General features: G+C 46.3%; 1 protein-coding gene across 2 annotated transcripts; it reads left to right on the forward strand.

Moving 5' to 3' along the window:
• The first annotated feature begins 204 nt into the window (after positions 1-204).
• On the forward strand, positions 205-13,955 carry PLPP7 (phospholipid phosphatase 7 (inactive)). Of its 2 annotated transcripts, XM_014068903.2 has the most exons (3): positions 205-332; positions 9,177-9,643; positions 13,348-13,955. In XM_014068903.2, the coding sequence occupies exons 2-3, from the start codon at positions 9,190-9,192 to the stop codon at positions 13,710-13,712; spliced, it is 819 nt and encodes a 272-aa protein (XP_013924378.2). In that variant the 5' UTR covers positions 205-332; positions 9,177-9,189; the 3' UTR covers positions 13,713-13,955. The 2 variants fall into 2 exon arrangements, with proteins under 2 accessions (XP_013924378.2, XP_087561088.1); XM_087704962.1 differs by lacking the exon at positions 205-332 and having other exon boundaries at positions 9,016-9,643.
• Positions 13,956-19,424: the final 5,469 nt, after the last annotated feature.

Raw genomic sequence — 19,424 nt, forward strand, 5'->3', positions numbered from 1 at the left:
TCCAGCTGGCTTTGATTCCCTTGATCGGTGAGTTACAATCAACTGGCCTTATATTTTGCTTTGATATATTTCTTCTTTTTCCCCCCTTTTTCTCTTTCTGTTCTGTTTTTAATCTTTTAAAACAAGACAAAGGCGAAGAATAAATGCCTCTTTTTCATCTCTAGGTTCTAGCTTCTCGGTGACGGCTTCACGTTTTCGCTTCCTGATGGGAGATTCATTCATAACTTCCCCTTTGGGAGAGCGGAAAGAAAAAAGTATAAATTTGGTTTTGTTTTTGGAACAGCCAAAAGGGATTTTTTTTCCAAACATCATCCAAGCAAAAGCCCAAATTGGTAAGTTTTGGCATATTTAACCTATTGTCTCTTATGTATCTCTTTCTTCAGCTGTTGAAAAACATTTGCCCAGGTGTAAATGAAAGGGGGGGAGCAGAATTCAAAAATAGCTCAGTAAATAGTCATAGTTCTCTTTCTGGCCCTGCAGATTTATTTATTATGAAATTTATATGCCGTCCATCTCGCCAAGTGGTGACTCTAGGGAGCTCACCATGTGTAGAAGGAGCAGAATAAAAGATGAAAATGTTACACGGATAAGTATTAGCACTCAAATGAATTAAATGAAAATTAAATAATGAAAGTTTGCCCTTTTGTAATTGTAATGGAAAATAAGAGATGAGCTCTTATTTAAGTGGAAATATTAGGAGGGTGTGTGTGTGTGTGTATGTGTGTGTATCAGCATGCAGTACCTAATTCCTGGTTAAAAGTTGCCTGAATCACGAGATGAGTGGCAAAAAAAATAGATGGATAATGGATGGATGGATGGATGGATGGATAAGATAGCTATAATAAGATAAATGATAGATGATATAAAGAGAAAACAGAGAGACAAAAGATAGATGATTGATGATGAATGATAGTAGATGAGAGGAAAGAGAGAGGGGGGAAAAAGAAACGGTGGAGTGGGAGGGAGGGGGAAAGAGGATGGATAGATAGATGATAGATAGATATAGATAGATAGATAGATAGATAGATAGATAGATAGATAGATAGATAGATAGATAGGGGAGAGAGGGAGGAATAAGAGATATAATAAGATAGATGATATATAGAGAAAATAGAGATAGACAAAAGATAGATGATTGATAGTAGATGAAAGAGAGAGAGAAAAAGAGAAAGAAGGAAAAAGAAAAAAAAGATGGAGGGGAAGGGAGAGAGATAGATAGATAGATAGATTTGGGCCACAATCAATAAAGGCTGCTAAAACTTACAGGAGTTTTAATGATCCAAAGTCCAGTTTTGACTCTCCAAATCTGTCAATACCATCTGTACTAGTTTTCAAGGTGGGTCACAATTTGTGGGTTTGCTGTTTAAGAGTCCAGGTTACGCACAGTCACTGTTTTAGAAACAAGCTGTCTTAGTGAGAGCCCAGTCAAGACCTTCTTGGAGGCCTCCGAAGAGTTCTCACATGAAGACACATCTGTCCTCCCTTCCTTCCGTTTGTAGATTTCTTTAGTCACATCCGCAAAATGGTAGGAAGGACCCAAAAAATAATTAGAGAATGGAGGCCAAACGTTCCTCTCGGAGCCATTAAGTCAGAATTTACCTTCCAAATTATCCAGGATAGTATTGTGCTGGGGGTGGGTGGGTTCCCAAGCCTTTACTCACCTTTGGGCAGGAAAAAGTGTGAAAAATTATAAGGATCTTCTTTTAAAAGTTTCCAGAGATTCTAAAGTATCCAGCATTTTTCCCCACTAATCACCAGTATACAAATAGACCCCACCTCCTCATCTCCTCCCCCTCCCCACAAAAAAAAGCATTTACACGCTCATCGAAATCGGCCACGCATAATTTTCTTTTGCGGCCAGTCTCTTAACCCACCTAATCTCCCACGCGTTCTTCTTCTCCTCCTCCTCCTCCAAAAGCGAAGTCGGGGTGCTTGGAAGGCCAGGCAGAAAAAGTTTGATTTCAACTTCTCTCTCGTGGGTTGATTTTTTTCGTGTTTCGGACCCTTCTCTCTCCTTCTCTGGCGGGTTCTGGGTTTTCTTTTGGCTTGTGGTTTTTTTTGGTCGCCCCTTCTGCCTACTTTCTCTTTCTTGACCCCCCCCGTCCAAAACCGGGTCTGAGGCTCCTTGCTGGCTCCCCACCGTCGGCTGCTGGGCACCCTCGTTGTGTCCCCGGCGCCGCCACCAGCTTGCGCATCAATCGCGCCTTTGGTGACTGCGCGGCGCACCTCACAATCGCCGCCCGCCACGTTCTCCCCCCCGCCCCAAGCGGAGGCGCCCCCACCTGAAAGAGGCGCTGGAGTGGGGGTGGGGTGGGAGGCGGCCAGCAGCCCTGCAGGGGCTTCTCCTCGCCGCCCCTTCCCGGCGGCGCTTCCTTCTTCGCCCTCCGCGTCTCTGCGCGTCTCCGCGCCCTTCGCAGCCGGCCAACGCCGCAGCTGGGCAGCTGCAGCCGCCTTGCTCTTCCTCGCGGGCTCCAGCCTCTGCCTCGCCTGGCTTGCTGATGCCGCCTTGCAGCGTCTGGCCAGCCCCGGCGGCGGCGGCGGCGGCGGCGGCGGCGGGGGAGCCAAGCGCAAGGAATCGAGGACCCGCGCGCCGGTGCGTCTTCTGCTTCTGGCCGCCTTGAGACCGCCTCTGCCGCCGGCAGTTCCCTGGCTTGGCTGGCTCGTCCCTCCGCTGCCCTTCATCCAGCCACGAGCAGCAGCCGCCTCCTCCTCCTCCAGCTCCGGGGATCTCCGGACGGCCTTGCTCTGGAAGGCTTGCGCACCAACCGCGCCACCTTCAGCTGTTTTTCCAAGGCTACTGGAGAGGGGTCCTGACGAGCAGGTCGTCTCAGGGCAGCCCCCACCTTTTGGCCACCCCCCGGCTGGGGGAGAAGAAGGGAGGCCCCCCTCTCTTTCCCTAAGGAGCAGCCCGTGCGCCTGCCTCCGGCTGCCTTGGATCCGCAGTCACCTTCCGCGCAAAGGCGGCGGCGGCGGCGGCGGCGCCCCGTTCTTCCCAGTCGCACGCTAGGCAGGTGCGCGCCGCAATCCAGACGCCCGGTTTGCCCTTGCCCTCGCCTCTCCTTGCTTCGGGCACTTGGGGGTTCGGCTCTTTTGCGCAGGGCTTGCACCCCTCGCCAGCTTCCCTGCCCGCCACCCCTAGGCGGGCGGTGGGCAAAGAGGCGAAGGGGGTGATGGTGAAAGGCTGCACCGGGGACCAAACTTTTGCAAAAGAAAAAAACATTATCTATCTATCATCCATCCATCCATCCTTCCTGCAAGGTCCTTTCCAACTCTGTTATTCTGTTCTTATCTCTCCTATCTATCTATCTATCTATCTATCTATCTATCTATCTATCTATCTATCTATCCCCAATCTAATTCTCTGATCAATTTTCTAATTCTCTCTCTCTCTCTCCTCCCCCCTCCCTCCCTCACTACTTCGGGGCCTCTCACAGTGAGCAGGTTGTTTTATCCTCCTTGGCAACTTGATAGGTGCAGTCCATCCTGAACGCCAACCTGTCACCCCCCCCCCTCTGGGCTGAGCACCTGACACGGAGGAGGAGTCCCGAACAGAAGGGCGACCTCCCTCCCTCCCTCCCTCCCTCCCCCCAGCACTTTTGAAAGCACAAGTTTGAGGAATGCTGGGTATTATAGTTTTGATTCCGCTTTTGTATTCCCTCCATCTCCCTTGTAGAATATATCTTTGTTGTGTTTTGTGTCGTTGTTGTTGTTGTTGTTTTGCCTCCAAGTTGTGACTGCGGATGTGTGCAATCCGAGGAGGCGCCTGGCTGAGTGGTGCCGGTGTGGGATTAAGAGGCGGCTGGGTCCTAGTGCCCCTCGTTGCTGCATGACCTTGGCCCAATTCCACCGCTTGATGCACTGTTGGCAGCAAGCAAGGCAAGCTAAAAGGATGGCATTTTTTCTCCCTCACGATTCAGAGTGAGCTGGAATGGCAACTTAAGGTCTCCTGGATCTTGGTGATAAGCTGGTGTGGGGCACAGAAGCCAGAATGGAATGTGGTGGTTGAGATAAAACTCAACAAGGAGAGAGGGGGGGGGGCGAGGGAGAAGGGGAGAGGGAGGGAGAGAGGAGAGAGACTTGGTCCCAGGAGGAGAGCTGTGAGTCTGCCTCTGTCAGTGCAGATGTTACAGAGCATTCCCAAACCCAAAAGGACAAGTGATCGGCCTCTTCTCCAAAGCACCTGAAGTGGAACAGAAGTTGCCTCCAGAAGTTGTGGGTGCTCCGTCACTGGAAGTTTTTAAGAAAAGACTGGGCCACCATATGTCTGAAATGGCATAGGTACTCCTGCTTGAGATGTGGGTTGGACCAGAAGACCTCCAAGGTCCTTTCCAACTGTATGTTCCCTCTGCACATACAAATGCAGCATGCGCTGTGGTGTGCATCCATCCTTCCCTAGTTGGGTTTATGCCAGGTGGTTTTGCTTTCCAGTCAGAATTACAGAACTGCAGAGTTGGAAGGGACCGTGGAGGATATCTGAGAGACCGTCTCCTGCTACACACCTCCCAACGTCCGATTAGAACCCACAGGCTAGGCCTCCTCCGGGTGCCGTCGACCGGACGATGCCGGCTGGCGACCACTCGGGGGAGAGCCTTTTCTGTAGCTGCTACGACTCTGTGGAACGAGTTACCAGCAGAGATCCGGACCCTCCCCACTCTCGTGGCCTTCCAAAAAGCCACCAAAACCTGGCTGTTCCGGCAGGCCTGGGGTTGCTGATTTTAAATCAGGTCCAAACCCCCAGATAAGCCAAATGTATGTTGTGTTTTTTAAACTGTTTTGTTCTTTCCCCCTATGTGTTATTTCATTTCACTTCGTATTTGTAAGCCGCCCGGAGTCCTTCGGGATTGGGCGGCATATAAACTCATTAAATTGGGGATTGCGAACCCTCTGCTCCAGCAGGAGAGCCTATCCCATTTAATGCAAATGGCCGCCTTGGTCTCTTCTTAAAACCTCCATTGATGGTGAACCCACAACTTCTGGAGCCAAGGAGTTCCACTGGTTAATTGTTCTCACTGTCCGGAAGATTCTGCTAAGTTCTAGGCTGCTTCTCTCTCATTGGTTAGTTTCCAAATGCAGCAAAGGAACTTAGCTTGTGCGAATGCAGTCACTATGTTTGGATTATTCCACTCTCTTTATCTATCCATCCATCCATCCATCTATCACCATCATCCATCCATCCACCCATTCTCGTGTGTGTGTGTGTGTCTGTCTGTCTGTCTGTCTGTCTGTCTGTCTGTCTGTCTGTCTGTCTGTCTATCTATCTATCTATCTATCTATCTATCTATCTATCTATCTATCTATCTATCTATCTATCTCTATTTTAATGCATAGGCTGCTTTAACACTCTAAACCCATAGAAAGATTATTGTAAAACAGGACGAAGAATACAGCACAACAGGATTTCTACATATCCTACACCCTCTGCTACTACATATCACACATCTTTGATTTCCCCCTACATTCCCCAAAGGACATTTTGCAGATTTTCTAAAAGCCTAAAGGGGATAGGAAAGATTCACATCTCCCTGTGATGTATGTCGAAAATGATTTAAGCCTCTACGGCCAACCTTTGAAACAGTTTGTTCTTCCAAACGCACAGAATTGTATTTTACGTTTTTGTAATACATCAGCCTAGAGATTGCAGCTGTAATCCAAAATACTGAATTATCATCTGGTTTCTTACATTCCCCCCCCCCCTCCCTCCCTCCCTCCCACCACCACCCCTTTTGTTCCCCAACTCCTACCAACTAACTTGGGTTTCAGGCGGCTGAAAGGAAAACTGGTTGGGGGATTCTCGACCGCCTGGAATTTTGTATACTGGGGAAATATCCAAGGTGCGAAAATAGACTTGGGCCAAGAGATCAGATTGCGGGACCAAAATAGACCTCCTGGGCCGCAGCCGTGACAGCCTGTCTCCTCCACTTTGGAAATCTGAACTGAGAAGAGCGACAGCCAGGCAAACCCAGTTTGCGGCCGTCTCTATGTAAAACGACCAGGAACAGACCACTCTAGGAGAGGCGCACGTTGGCATCTTCCCTGATTTTAGGATTTAGGATTTATTAGATATTTATAGGCCGCCCTTTTCCCTGAGGGGACTCAGGGCGGCTTACAATAAAAAAGGAAAGGGAGTGTAGAACAGTACAAAAAAAGAAATGTGCACAAAAGTAAGTTAGACCAGTGTTTTTCAACCTTTTTTGTGCAAAGGCACACTTTTTTCATGGAAAAAATCACGAGGCACACCACCATTAGAAAATGTTGAAAATTTTAACTCTGTGCCTATATTGACTATATATAAAGTAATTCTCCCACGGCACACCTTACACTATGTCACGGCACACTAGTGTGCCGCGGCACAGTGGTGAAAAACACTGAGTTAGACAGTAAAACTCAACATTCACTCAGCATTCGGGAGGGGCAAAAATAAGATTATCCCAGGCCTGACGGGTTAGCCAGTTCTTGAGGGCTGTGCGGAAGGCCTGGACGGTGGTGAGGGTACGAATCTCCACGGGAGATTGTTCCATAGTGTCGGAGCCACAACAGAGAAGGCTCTCCTCCGAGTAGTCGCCAGTCAGCACTGACTGGCGGATGGAATACGGAGGAGGCCAACTCTATGCGATCTGATGGGACGCAGGGAGGTAATCGGCAGAAGGCGGTCTCTCAAATAGCCAGATCCACTACCAAGGAGCGCTTTATAGGTGGTGAGTAGGACCTTGAAGTGCACCCGGAGATCGACAGGTAGCCAGTGCAGCTCACGGAGGATCGGTGTTATGTGGGCGAACCGTGGTGCGCCCACGATCACTCGCGCGGCCGCATTCCTGGACTAGCTGAAGTCTCCGGATGCTCTTCAAGGGCAGCCCATGTAGAGCACATTACAGTATTCCTTCCTGCTTCGGAGCCTTGCAGAATACCTATATGGGTGACAGGGTAGCGGAATGAGCTTTGTTGCCCCCACCCCCCACTCCCAAGCAAAAAAAAAAAAAAGGTCTCACTCTTGGGTTTTTCCCTCTGGGGGGGGGGATATCTCGGCTAGACTCCTGCCACGAGCTTTCTCTGGGGCTGCCCTTGGAGATGTTTGGAAATGTCAACTAGGAGGCCTCTTGAGTAGTTGGCCTCTGAGTAAATGTCCAGCAGGCTGTAAATCTCCCAGTTCCTCCACTTTGGTTTTTTTGTTTTTACTATCCATCGTCTTCTGCTTACAACTCTTCATTTAGTCACTGTGAGAAGTTACGGTGGGCCTGGAAAGAAAGGGACTTGAACCGTCACCAAACGGACGGTTGTTAAGTCGAGGACCACCTGCCTATGGTTAGTGCGGGTGTGGTTGTTTCTTTGAAAAGTTTTTTGTGGGGAGGGGAGGAGGGAGCAGCGAAAATCTTAAGCTAAAGCCGTCCTAACATTAAAATCCAAGGTCCCTCCCACTCCTGTTCCACATTCTATTCTATATTCTACATTCTATTCTATTCTCTCACGGCTTCCCACAATACCTAAAGATCCAAACAGTTTTGAGCACAGAGGTTCATCCTGGAATTGTGTTTCTCTCCCTCCCCTCCCTCTCTCTCTCTCTCTCTCTCTCTGTCTCTCCCTCTCTCTGTCTCTCTCTCTCTCCCTCCCTCTCTCCCTCCCTCCCTCCCTCTCTCTCTCCCTCCCTCCCTCCCTCCCTCTCTCTCTCCCTCCCTCCCTCCCTCGCTCCCTCTCTCTCTCTCTCCCTCGCTCCCCTTGAGTGTCAGGAAAAAATCCAGGGTAGTGGCATTTGATGTGCAGGGTGAAAAATCAACAGGCAAGTCCATAAAGGAAAACCTCTCATCTGTATCCATCCACCAGCCTACTGAAAAAGGGCTTTTCCTGGGTTGAGGCAAAGCACCAGACCACGAAGCCAATCCAGCAGATTGGGTTTTCACAGTGCAAACTCAAAATGGAACAAAAGAAAACAAAACACTTTTGCAATATTTGAAAAAATTGTGCAGATGCCGTTTCTCAGCATTGAGCTGAGCTGGTGAATTAGATGTGTAAACATACTCCAAATGGGTCAACAGTTCATAACTGCACCTTGAAATCATAATGCTGTGTGGCAGAGTCCTTTTTTCCTTCCCTCCTTCCTTCCTCCATCCCTCCCTGCCCCCTTTCTTCCTTCCTTCTTTCCACTTTTTCTCCCTCCATTATTTTCCTTCCTTCCTCTTTTCCTTCTTCCATTCCCCCCTTTTCTTCCTTCCTTCCCTCTGCTTTTCCTTCTTTCATTCCTCCCTCCCTTCTTCCCCCTCTTTCCTTCCTTCCTTCCTTTTTTTATTCCTTTCTTTATTCCTTCCTTCCCCCATCTCTTTCTCTCTCCATTTTTTCCCTTTCTTTACTGACAAAACTGCTTTCTGGCAGCAAAAACCAGCAGATGAGATTCCCCCCCCCCCAATCAACCCTCTCCCCTTTCCATTCATATTTAATTTAAAAGCTGCAATGGAAAGGACTCCAAAACAACAACAACAACAATGAAGAGGTGGGGGGGATATAATAAACAGCTGCGAAACCCTCTCTTCCCTTCTCCGGCCCTTCATCAGCTTGCTGGCAGCTGAGAAAAGCATTCCCCTCGCTGCCTACCCCAGGCAGTTGCTTTCCAAACCCACCCACCCACCCGGACTCCAGAACCCATTATTCCAGCCCTGTCAGCCAGGGAGAATGGGATCTGCAGTCCCTGGAGCCCAAGGAAGTTTCAAAGGGGGCGGATTGGCATCTGCATCCTTTTTTTATCATCCCTTTATCCCGGAGAAGAAACAGCCAAAAAGTGGGAAGCCAGCAACCTAAAAGCAACCAAACCTTTGGGTTGATTGTCCGCCCTCCCCCTACTCCTACCCATTGGATGCCCAGGCCTTTCTCAGGTGCCAGAGTGGCTAATTAAGCTGTCAATGATTCCCTACTCCGCCCCCTCCCTCCCTCCCCCTCCTCCTCCTCTTTTTCCAAGCTTGGTGGGCTTGGAGAGCCAATGTTTATGGCCATCGGCCGGGTTTCCCCCTCCAGCAGGGCGTCTATATTTAGAGTTTGGGGCAGCTTCCCAACCTCATGACTTTTGAGGAGGGGGATGCCAAGGCTACCCCGGGCTTAAGTGGCAGAGAAGCAAGGGAGGGAGGGGGGGCTTGTTCTGCCGTCCACCTTCCCTTCCACAGCTGAATTTTTCCTCCCCCCCCCCACTTTAACAGACAACGTGCCACCATGCCAGCCGTTTCCAACCGAGCCAGGTTGGCCCGGGAGCGGAACAACGTCTTGAACCGGACCGAATTCCTCTCCCTCAGCCACCCCTTGAAAAGTGCCCAGGAGCCTCGGAGTCTGCCCCGGAGGTCAAACAGCCAGGGGGGCCCTGCCCCGTCCCAAAGCGAGGGGTCGAAGGAGCAGCGCCCATCTCAGCAGCTGCCGGAGGAAGACTGCATGCAGCTGAACCCCACTTTCAAAGGCATCGCTTACAATTCCTTGCTGGCCATCGACATCTCCCTCTCCAAGCGGCTGGGGGTCTGTGCCAGCAACTCAGCGGCCTGGGGCAATGCCCGCTCCATGGTCAACCTCATTGGCATCACCGGGCACGGTATTCCTTGGATCGGAGGCACCCTCATCTGCTTGGTCAAGAGCAGCACCTTGGCTGGCCAGGAAGTTCTCCTCAATCTCCTTTTAGGTAAGTCCCTTGAGCTTCTCTTCCCTGGACCTTCCCCCCCTCCTCTCCTCCGAGCATCCACAGGAAATCCTCCCCCCCGATTTCCTATTTGTCCCAATCAATTAATCGTGTACAGTGAAATCCCATCATTCTTGTTGTTTTCTCCATTCTGTTCAACTCTATTGGATGGGATTCCGCGATTCTCACGGTTCTCCCGTTTATCCTACTCCATCCTACGGGACGGTGATGGCGAACCTTTCCAGCACCAAGTGCCCAAACCGGAAGGTGCCCCCCTGTGCCCGCACTGGAGTGCTGGAAATCCAAAGACCAGCTGCCCAGTGTGCTTATTTTTGGGGTGATTTTGGGCCATTTTCAGGCCATTTTGGGGCTCTTTCTCAGGCAGTTTTGGGGCCATTTTTAGGCCATTTTGGGCAAAAAACGCCCCCCAAACCAGCCTGAAAACGGCCTGAAAAAGGACCCCGTAAAACAGCCATTTTTGGGGCCGTTTTCAGGCTGTGAAGGCCAGCTGGCTGGTACGTATGAAGAGCAGCTGGCGACGGCACCGGTGCCCACAGAGTGTGCTCTGCGTGCCACCTCTGGCACATGTGTCATAGGTTCGCCATGACAGCTATAGGACGAAATTCCATAATCTTGTGGTTTCCCTATTTATCCTGCACAACTAAGACCATGAAATGAGTTTTGATCATCTCGTTTTCCTGTTTCTCCTACACATTGAAATCCTATACAATGAGATTCCGATAAGTCTTGTTGTCGTCCTCCCTGTTTTCCTATTTTCTTACCCCTTCATCTTCCTCATCTTCACCCCTGGCTGCGTTGCTATTTTCAAACTCAATCCATATTTCTGTGAAATGGGTACAGTACTAATCAAACTGAATCCTTGAGAATAGCGGCAGAAATCCCTGGTAAAGCTAGAAGCACGCAAAAAAATTCACATTGTAGTTCAATCCTGCTAGAATTTGTTAAATTCTCAGAGAACACTATTTGATGTTTCTGGAACTAACTGACATTTATCTCTCACAATCCTGTGTCTCCCAAATAAATTCAGCGTAGGGTCTCATTAGCAAGTTGGCCCGGCTGCCAAGGATTGAGGTAAACTTCTAAACCAGATGGGGAAACATTGGTTTCACGGCCACAGGATGCTGAAAATTCATTTTGTTTAAGTAAAAGTTGGTTTTTGATTGGGATAAGTCTGTCGAGCCTCCGTTTTCAAGGGTAGGATACCAGGAAATTTATTTCTTAAAGAAATTTATCTCCAAACAAAAACAGTCTCCTGGTGATTGGCCCAAAATCTCCCAGCTGTTTTTCATGCTGAACACAGGACTAGAACTCACCGCCTCCTGGTGATAGGCCCAAAACCATCCAGTTGGCTTCCATGCCTAAGACAGGACTAGAACTCACCGCCTCCTGGTTTCTAGCCTGGTGCCTTAACCCCTAGGCCAAACTGCCTCTCCATTATCTTCCAAGTCTCCATATTTTCTCCTTTACGGACCCGAGGATGAAGAAATGGAGGATGTTTTGTGAGGGAAGGGTTTTGAAAACACCAAGGGGGGGAAGAAAGCAATCTGTTCTGGTGACTTGCATTTCTCTAATCTAAACCGACACACACGGTCAGGACGATGGGGAAGAGGGGGAGAAAAAGCAAAGCATATTCAAGATGCTTTCCAAAGACAATCCAAGGCCTCGGAAGACGTGGAGAGGGATTTTTGTTGCAAGATCGGAGGTCAGGTTGCTCAAAAAATAAATATTCTTCCATAGCCGAGTGACCACACCTATGAATATTTCAGGACGCAGCCTGCTCCAGCAACGAAGCAGATATATAGAGGGGTGTGTGTGTGTGTGTGTGTGTGTGTGTGTGTGTGTGTGTGTGTGTGTGTGTGTGTTTGAGCAATGTGTAAGAGGGCCTTTGGCTCACCCTTCCTATCTTAAAAAAAAAAAAAAGATAAGAGAGAGATTCGTGAAGGTTAGAGGTTGCAACAGTTTTTGCATGAGGCAAATGAAGTCTTTCTAACTGCACACAATGTTTAAGTCGAGAATTTCCCCAACCAGATCTGCAATGTGGTATACCTCTGGCTTTACACGAGCAGAGCATTTCCTGTTTTGCAAAGAATTCTGCTTCGGTCCCATTTGCATTTATAACAACCTTCTGAGAAAAAGAAGGGGGGGAAAACACATCCATTGAAGGCTGTTTTTTATATATATATATATGATAAGTGCCACAAGATTATCTCTGCAGAAAGATGGAACGATTTGGCAAAACCTACGATGAGAGACAACAAAACTTGTTGAAACTGCTAAACGGACTGGCCCGATTACTGAAACAGCACGTCCACATTTACCAATGAGTAGCCGATAGCTGATAACTCAGTGTGTGTGTGTGTGTGTGTGTGTGTGTGTGTGTGTGTGTGTGTGTGTGTGTGTGTGTGTGTGTGTGTTCCAGCATAACTCTGGAATGCCTCAAGAAATTTCAACTAAACTTGGTACACAGATGACTTACTCTATGGAAACAAATACTGTGGGGGTAAGGCATCACTAAAACACCTCGGGGGGGGGTGTTCTATTAAGATACAGCCTGTTGTGGCTCAAAATGGCTTCTATTGTACAGCACAGTGGAGTGGCCATGGTAACAGCTTCACAGTACTCCACAAGGGGGCTCCCTCCGGTAAGGGGGGAAATCCAATATTAGAAATTATGTTTGGTCCAGACATTCCCCCCTATAAATAAATACCTGGGCAATGCTGGGTTATCAGCTAGTAATAAATAAGGAAGCAAACAAACAAATTTGTGAATTTCTCCAGAGTTAGGTTTGGGCTCCCCCCTTATTCGAGGTGTTCTCTCTCAAATATGATGCAAAGGGAACCATACCATGAATCCCGAGGAGGCTATTTTGGGTTCCCAGTAATTTCCAAATTGCATTTGAGCTGAGAATGCTCTGCGGGAAACCAACTTATTTGCAACCTGACCTTTTCTTGGCACATGCTTGTCTGGATGAATCTGGGCAGAAGCCACACTAAAGTATCTAGTTCAGAGATAGAAATTGTGTATCCCCCACCCACCCCTCCAAGGACATGGCCCGTAGGAGGAAGGGCCAGCTTGTGCCGGAATCCACAATTCCAGTTCTGCATAAGACAGGTTGAATGTCTTCGCTTTGATTTACCCAGAATAATGTTTTCTGGAGAGTCTGCTCCTAAATCACCTTTCTTCTTCTATCACTTTGCCTCCCTGAATCCCAAAATTTTAGTCTTTTTTTTTTTTTTTTGGTGACAATATGGTCTTGTGTTTAAGGCACCAGACTAGAAACTAGGAAATTTTGAGTTCTAGTCCCGCCTTAGGCATGAAAGCCAGCTGCGTGACTTTGAGCCAATCGCCAGGAGACGGTGAATTCTACTCATGTCTTATATGTGAACACTGGCTGGGTGACTTGGAGCCAATCTCCTCATTGCAGTAGGATGTTGCATTTATGTAATTAAAATATATATATATATATATATATATATATATATATATATATATATATATATATATATATATATATATATATATATATATATATATATATTACATTGTATATAATTATTAACGTTGTGTTCATGCCCCTTTTCTCTCTCCCCTTCCATCCCCTTCCTTCCTTCCTTCCTTCCTCCCTCCCTCCCTCCCTCCTTCCTTCCTTCCTTCCTTCCTTCCTTCCTTTCTCTCCCATCCCCTAGCTCTGCTCATGGACATCATCATTGTGGCCGGGTTACAGAAAATGGCAAAGCGTAAAGGCCCTTACGATGTCAGCCCGGGCATTTTGGACTATCTGACGATGGATCTCTATGCCTTCCCTGCTGGTCACGCCAGCCGGGCTGCTATGGTCTCCAAGTTCTTCCTCAATCACCTGGTTCTAGCCGTCCCTCTCCGTATTCTTCTTATCCTTTGGGCTTCCTTAGTGGGACTCTCCCGAATCATGGTGGGACGCCACCATGTCACTGACGTCCTCTCTGGGTTTTTCTTCGGTTACATCCAGTTCCGAATGGTGGAGATTCTCTGGATGTCCTCCAACACGTGCCAGATGTTGATTTCTATGTGGTGAATTGTAGTGATGTCCTCATCAGCAGCTTCCTTTCATTTTCTATTTGGGGACATAGACAAGGCAAAGGGCCTCTCCTAAAGGGACACGTTTTGCAAAAGAACCATGGAGTTTGTTCTTCTAAGAATTCTTCTAGAAGCTCTTCAAAGCTCTTCATAGAAGTTTGTTTTCTAAGTGATGGATCTGAACCTCACGAAGCTGAAGAGACGGTTCAGTCTCACATAACAACCTCATCTGGGAATCGTTGAGATTGATTTTTGATTGATTGATAGATATTTGGCTGCTTCCCCCCCCCCCCCAATGATTCCAACCAGAAAGCAAGTCCAAGGATCAAGGATAACGTTGCTTTCTCTTGCTATCTGGCTGTTGAGGCATCTCGTAGCCCTTGCTTTTTAATCTGGAGATAACCATGGAATTTAACGGAATTGAGGAATACAGGATGAGTTTCCTTCCCCAAGTTGAGGTGCCCACCAGTTGTGCGGAGAGTCTCGTTCTTGGACATCCCAGCTTCTCTGCCTACTTTCCCAACTTGGACATCATCCAGATGCATGGAAATCAGTTTCCAGAATTCCCTAGTCAGTATGGTCATTTGCTAAGAATTGTAGGAGGTGAAGTGCAACCGTGTGGACTTCAGTTTCCAGAATTCTCTAGTCAGAATGAGAGAATTGTGGGAGAGGAAGGATATCTACAACAAGGGATGACTTCAGCTCCCAGAATTCCCCACCAGCATCTGGTCAACACTGAGAATTTTGGGAACTCAAGGGGCCCCATAAAGGTGGGTTTCAGCATCCAGGTGGTGAATTCTGGAAGTTGAAATTAATGCATTTGGACAATGTACCATGGGGGAAAACTACACCATGCCTTATAAATTATTTATAATGACACAAGAGCATTCTGTACCACTTAGACATTTTTCCTTGTTTTATTGCCAATTTCTTAGCCAAGCAAACTTCAGGAGCCATTAAGCGACCCGGGATAAGGTGGTGGACTAAGGTGGAAATCGTATTCTGGTTCAAAGCATCATTAGCTGTCAAGTTTACAACTCAGTAGCCACATTCACAAACAATGGATCCTCCAATGTAAACCTTGATTTGCGAAAGAAAGTGTCTAGATTCACCTATTGGGCAGAAATCAAACGCACTAACGTATGATTTACAGCAATGCTTCCCAATCTTGGCAACTTCAAGGTGGACTTCAGCTCCCAGAATTCTCCCAGATGACTGAGGAACTCTGGGAGATGAAGATCATCTTCCTGGTCATTGGCAAGGTTGAAGGACCTTGATTTAGATAGAAGTCATGAGCTCAGGGTACAAAGTTGATCTCCCACGTTGTGCTTAAAGGTGGGTTGTTTTTTTTTTTTTTTTTTTGCACCATTGGTGGTCAGGTTCATGGTAAGCCATGAACCAGAACAACAAGGGCTGAGGTGGCACAATCAAAGCCAAGTTAAGTCTTGAAGGGGGTGAAATTGTCAGCTCAACTTTACCATCAGAGAATGAGTCAAATGAATAAGCTGTGGTTTACGTGGTAACATTGGTTGAGAAGGAGCCTTGACGTAGGATTCATTTAAGTAAATGAATGTTTTTCTAGTTCATGCAGGACAAAATTTATCCAAATGTGGCCTCTCCAATTTGCTTACTCAAACCATAGTTTAGTGCTACAGGGCAAGCCAACTACCCCCAACCTCACGGATAAAGTGTGAGGCTAAAATGGGGGTGAACAAAACGACTTGATTTTTTAAGAAAGTCAAGTAGACCAATGAAAGGACAACTTAGAGGTAAATAGGGCTATTTTCCCCATCCACTACATTGGATGATGATTTAGTTTAGTTTACCTTATTGTCATTGCACCACAAAATTAAATGCTGTCTTCAGTGTACATTGCAATTATAAAAATAAAAACACAAACATACAGCCTTTAAATTCTATATAATTGAAATTGAAAACCCGATATTGCACTATACTGTAGAATTCAGTATGGTTCCTGCTCTGGGATAGGAGCTATTTTCAGTCTATTTGGCCTTGTTTTTATTGTCCTGTACCGTCTGCCAGATGGTAATAGTTAAAAAAAAAAGGGGGGGTGCCCAGGATGGGTTGAAATCTTTGGGAATGTTTTGAACTTCCTTAAGGCAGCGGGAGCCATAAAGCTCTTCCAAAGAGGGGAGGGGGCAACCCATGATCCTCTGGGCAATGACGTTGGCCCTCTGGAGCGTCTGTCCTATCTGCCCCTGTGCAGTTGGCGAACCAGACACGAGGGCAGTCAGTTAGAATACTCTCTCTGGTGCAGCGCTTGAAGGACAACAGCAGTTTCCCATTCAGTTGTTGTTGATCTAGAAGATGAGGGATCTTCTCATGATCTTTGGGAGTCTTTATCACTTGCTGGGGCTGGAATTTAACTTGTAATCAAAGGTCTGATAAGTTTGGCCTTATTCGTTCTTTCCAATATTCAGTCAAAGAGCTTCGATGGAGAATGATGAATGCTTTGGAGGTGACCACTAGCAACTGATCTGACTTGTTGGTGCTTTTTACAAGATTGAAGCCTCGCAGAGAGGCAAAACAAAAACAAAACGAACAAACAAACAAGCAGTGGGTCCACACAATTCTGCCTACAAAAGGGAAACATTTTGCTTCCGTCTCCATAGCAACCATTGCAGACGGAAGGATAACTCTCTGTTATAATTCTTTTATCCTCAGAGCTGATGAGTTTCAAAGATCCATCTAAGAGCATCTGAATTTCCTGTAGTCGCTGGTTTTGGGAGAGGGGGGAGAATATTCTGAGCAAATTGAATGAAGGTAATGTAATTGATTTGAATTGCCTTGGGGATTGTATTGCCTCTGCCTAGCCCTCCAGCCAATTAACTGGGAGGGCCCTAAGCTTTCCACATTAAATGTGAACTGGTTATGCTGGTTTATGATCTTAATAAAGCTTTGAGTTGACTTTTTGATTTGATTTGAGATTTGACTTGAGTTTTGATTTGAGTTTTGATTTTGAACATTAACTGCTGAAACACACCAAGTTTTCATTAGCCAAATATGTTGGCTAACAATGGGAAGATTACGGTTCCAAAATTTGGAAAAGCTGGCATCTCAAGCAATTGAGGGCAGGGTAAGAAGCAAGAGGTGGAAGCTTGATAAAGAGAGACCCAACTTCGAATTAAGGAAATATTTTCTGTTGGTGAGAATGATTAATGGAGAAACTTGCCTCCTATAGTTGTGGGCGCTCCATCATTGGAGGCTTTCAAGGAAAAAAATAATGGAGAACTGTTTGTCTGGAATGGTATAAGGTCTCCTTAAGGTTGGATTAGAAGACTTCCAAAATCCCTTCCATGATTCCACAAACTCTAGATCAATGGTTCCCAACATGGGGCCCACAACCCACAGGAGGGCAATCTGATTTTAAATGGGGGACATTTGAACCTTGCTTAAACCAAGTTAATGGGCCTTTTACGTTTCCTCCGCATGAGTAGAGTTCACTTTTTGAGTAAAGTAAGAATTATATGTCACAGGGAGGGGAGGCATCAGGATTTTAAAGATGCTTTGGAGGGGCATGGCCAAAATAAGTTCGGGAACCACTGCTCTAGATGATTTTAATCTGTTTTCTTAATATATTTATGCATGAAGGTCCACTTGATATATTTTTTTGCAAACTTTTGAAGTCTTGCGTGCTCAGCAAAACATGGGGTTTGTAAATCTGGCCCTTTCCGTAAGATATTTCACAAATTTATATTCTAACAAGCATCTAAAAAGCAAAAGTATCTTTTAAGATGAAGCCAAGGATGGGCAATATGATCTTTTAGATGTTGCTGAAATTCTTTGGACAGGAAAGATGACTAAGAAGTGAGCATTGGAGCCCCTAACACCAGACACGTTACTAGAAGGCAAAATCACAAAACTCTGACTCACTTACCTTGGCCATGCCATGCGTGGGAATTCACTGGAGAAAGCAATTATGTTGGGAAGAGTTAGCGGTAAAAGGAAAGAACACTGGTGCAGACTTTTCACTTCTCATCACAGATAAACCTCCAAGTGGTCTCAAAGACCCAAGGATGCAAATGACCAGCTGTCTGCAAGGAATATAAATCCTTCCATTCCCAAATATCCGGTCACAATCCCAGAAGCTTCTTGGATGAGAAGTGAAGTGTCTTTGGAGAAGAACCAGAAAGTCCAGTTGTCTCTTGAAAGAGCATCTTTGGGACAACCCAACTCGGAACTAAAGATAAACTTTCTGACTGTGAGAACAATCAATCAGTGAAACAGAAGTTGCCTTCTGAAGTTGTGGGAGCTCCATCACTGGAGGTTTTCAAGAAGACCAGACAGCCATTTGTCTGAAATGGGATAGGGTCTCCTGCCTGAGCAGGGGGTTGGACTAGAAGACCTCCAAGGTCCCTCCAACTCTGTTGTTCTGTTATCTTCTGTTATCTGATGCCATCAAATCTGACACCAGCCGGACCATAGAGCAACTAAAGACACAGTGTAAGAGCAGAACATATGGAGAGACAAGGCAAAAAGAATTGCTAAAAGTTGGACACAACTGAATGGATAACATCATCATCATTGTCACATTAACATTATCATCAGTGAAATAGGACTCCCCAAACTCTGGGAATTTTAGTCCATTGGCGTTTGAGAAGTTTCCCAACCGTGAGCCCTAAGCAAGAATTTAATCCTAGTTTTTTGAAAACAAGGCAAGATCAACTCAATGTCCAAGGGACTAGCACCTTGGACAGCGGCTGACCAGTTCAAGCTGGGAATTCTGACTACAGGATTCCATGTTGCTTCGGCAACAGGCTCCCGGCTGAAATCAAAATCTAATTGACGCCGTTCTTTACTTCTTCCTAATGCATTCTCATTTAATGCGTTTGCGCATGGTTGGGTTTTAATGCTTTAATTAGCACTTTATGCTTCTTCTTCCTATCCAGCAATGATGACAACATCCCCTGCATAATTTCATTTAAAACAACCAGCATTCCATTCAAAGACCTGGGGGAAAGTCCTTGGTCTTCCTCTCAAAGGAACCCCTGTAAGAAAATTCAGGCACCAGAGAAAGCAATTGCAGCAGTTTGTTTAAAAAAAAAAAAAGTGTCCGATGCCTTTTAATTTTAGCTGGACGGGCTCCAAAGGAACCGCGAAGCTGCCTTTGCAAAGCTCTTAAAGTTTTTATTTTATTTTAATAGAAACGATCCATCTTCTGTTAAACAGTGTGTTGTCTGGATACAAATATTTAGCGTCAGCAATTAACATTTACAATCATATTCATTATTTAATCTATTCTTAGCTTAATACCAATACCTTAAATGTCTAATGCTACAACAATCCTCTTCATTATTTAAGTCTGTTAATTCTATTTACTATCGGTAAATTTTCTGTATTTTACACACCTCCTTTTACTTCTAATTCTTATACTTATTCTCTAACTATCGATAAAATGATTCCCATATAGCTCAGGTTCAGTGTTATTCATCTCCAAGGTACAGATTTTTTTCAGTGCAGCATCACCCCAAATAATCTGGGAAGCCTTTGTGATTACTAAAATAGGAGGTGGAAAGGAAGACCATTCAAAGAGAACAACGGCAGTGAAGAAAGGTGACCTGTGACCGGTTTTCACACTTGCGACCATTGCAGCATCCCCTTGGTCGCTTGGCAACTGACTCATATTTACGACAGTTGCAGCATCTCGGGGTGAGGTAATCCCCTTTCACGACCTTCTCACAAGGGGGAA

Source organism: Thamnophis sirtalis, unplaced genomic scaffold (assembly GCF_051295495.1).
Source record: "Thamnophis sirtalis isolate CommonGarterSnake01/CBP01778 unplaced genomic scaffold, rThaSir2_p1.2 scaffold_2, whole genome shotgun sequence".
Classification (NCBI taxonomy): Eukaryota; Metazoa; Chordata; class Lepidosauria; order Squamata; family Natricidae; genus Thamnophis; species Thamnophis sirtalis.

What these genes read in the sequence shown, in the direction of transcription:
- PLPP7 (XM_014068903.2), top strand. Translation starts at nt 9,190, where the DNA reads ATGCCAGCCGTTTCCAACCGAGCCAGGTTGGCCCGGGAGCGGAACAAC. An exon ending in TCTCCTCAATCTCCTTTTAG is followed by an intron (nt 9,644 to 13,347) that starts GTAAGTCCCTTG and finishes CCCATCCCCTAG; the next exon opens with CTCTGCTCATGGACATCATC.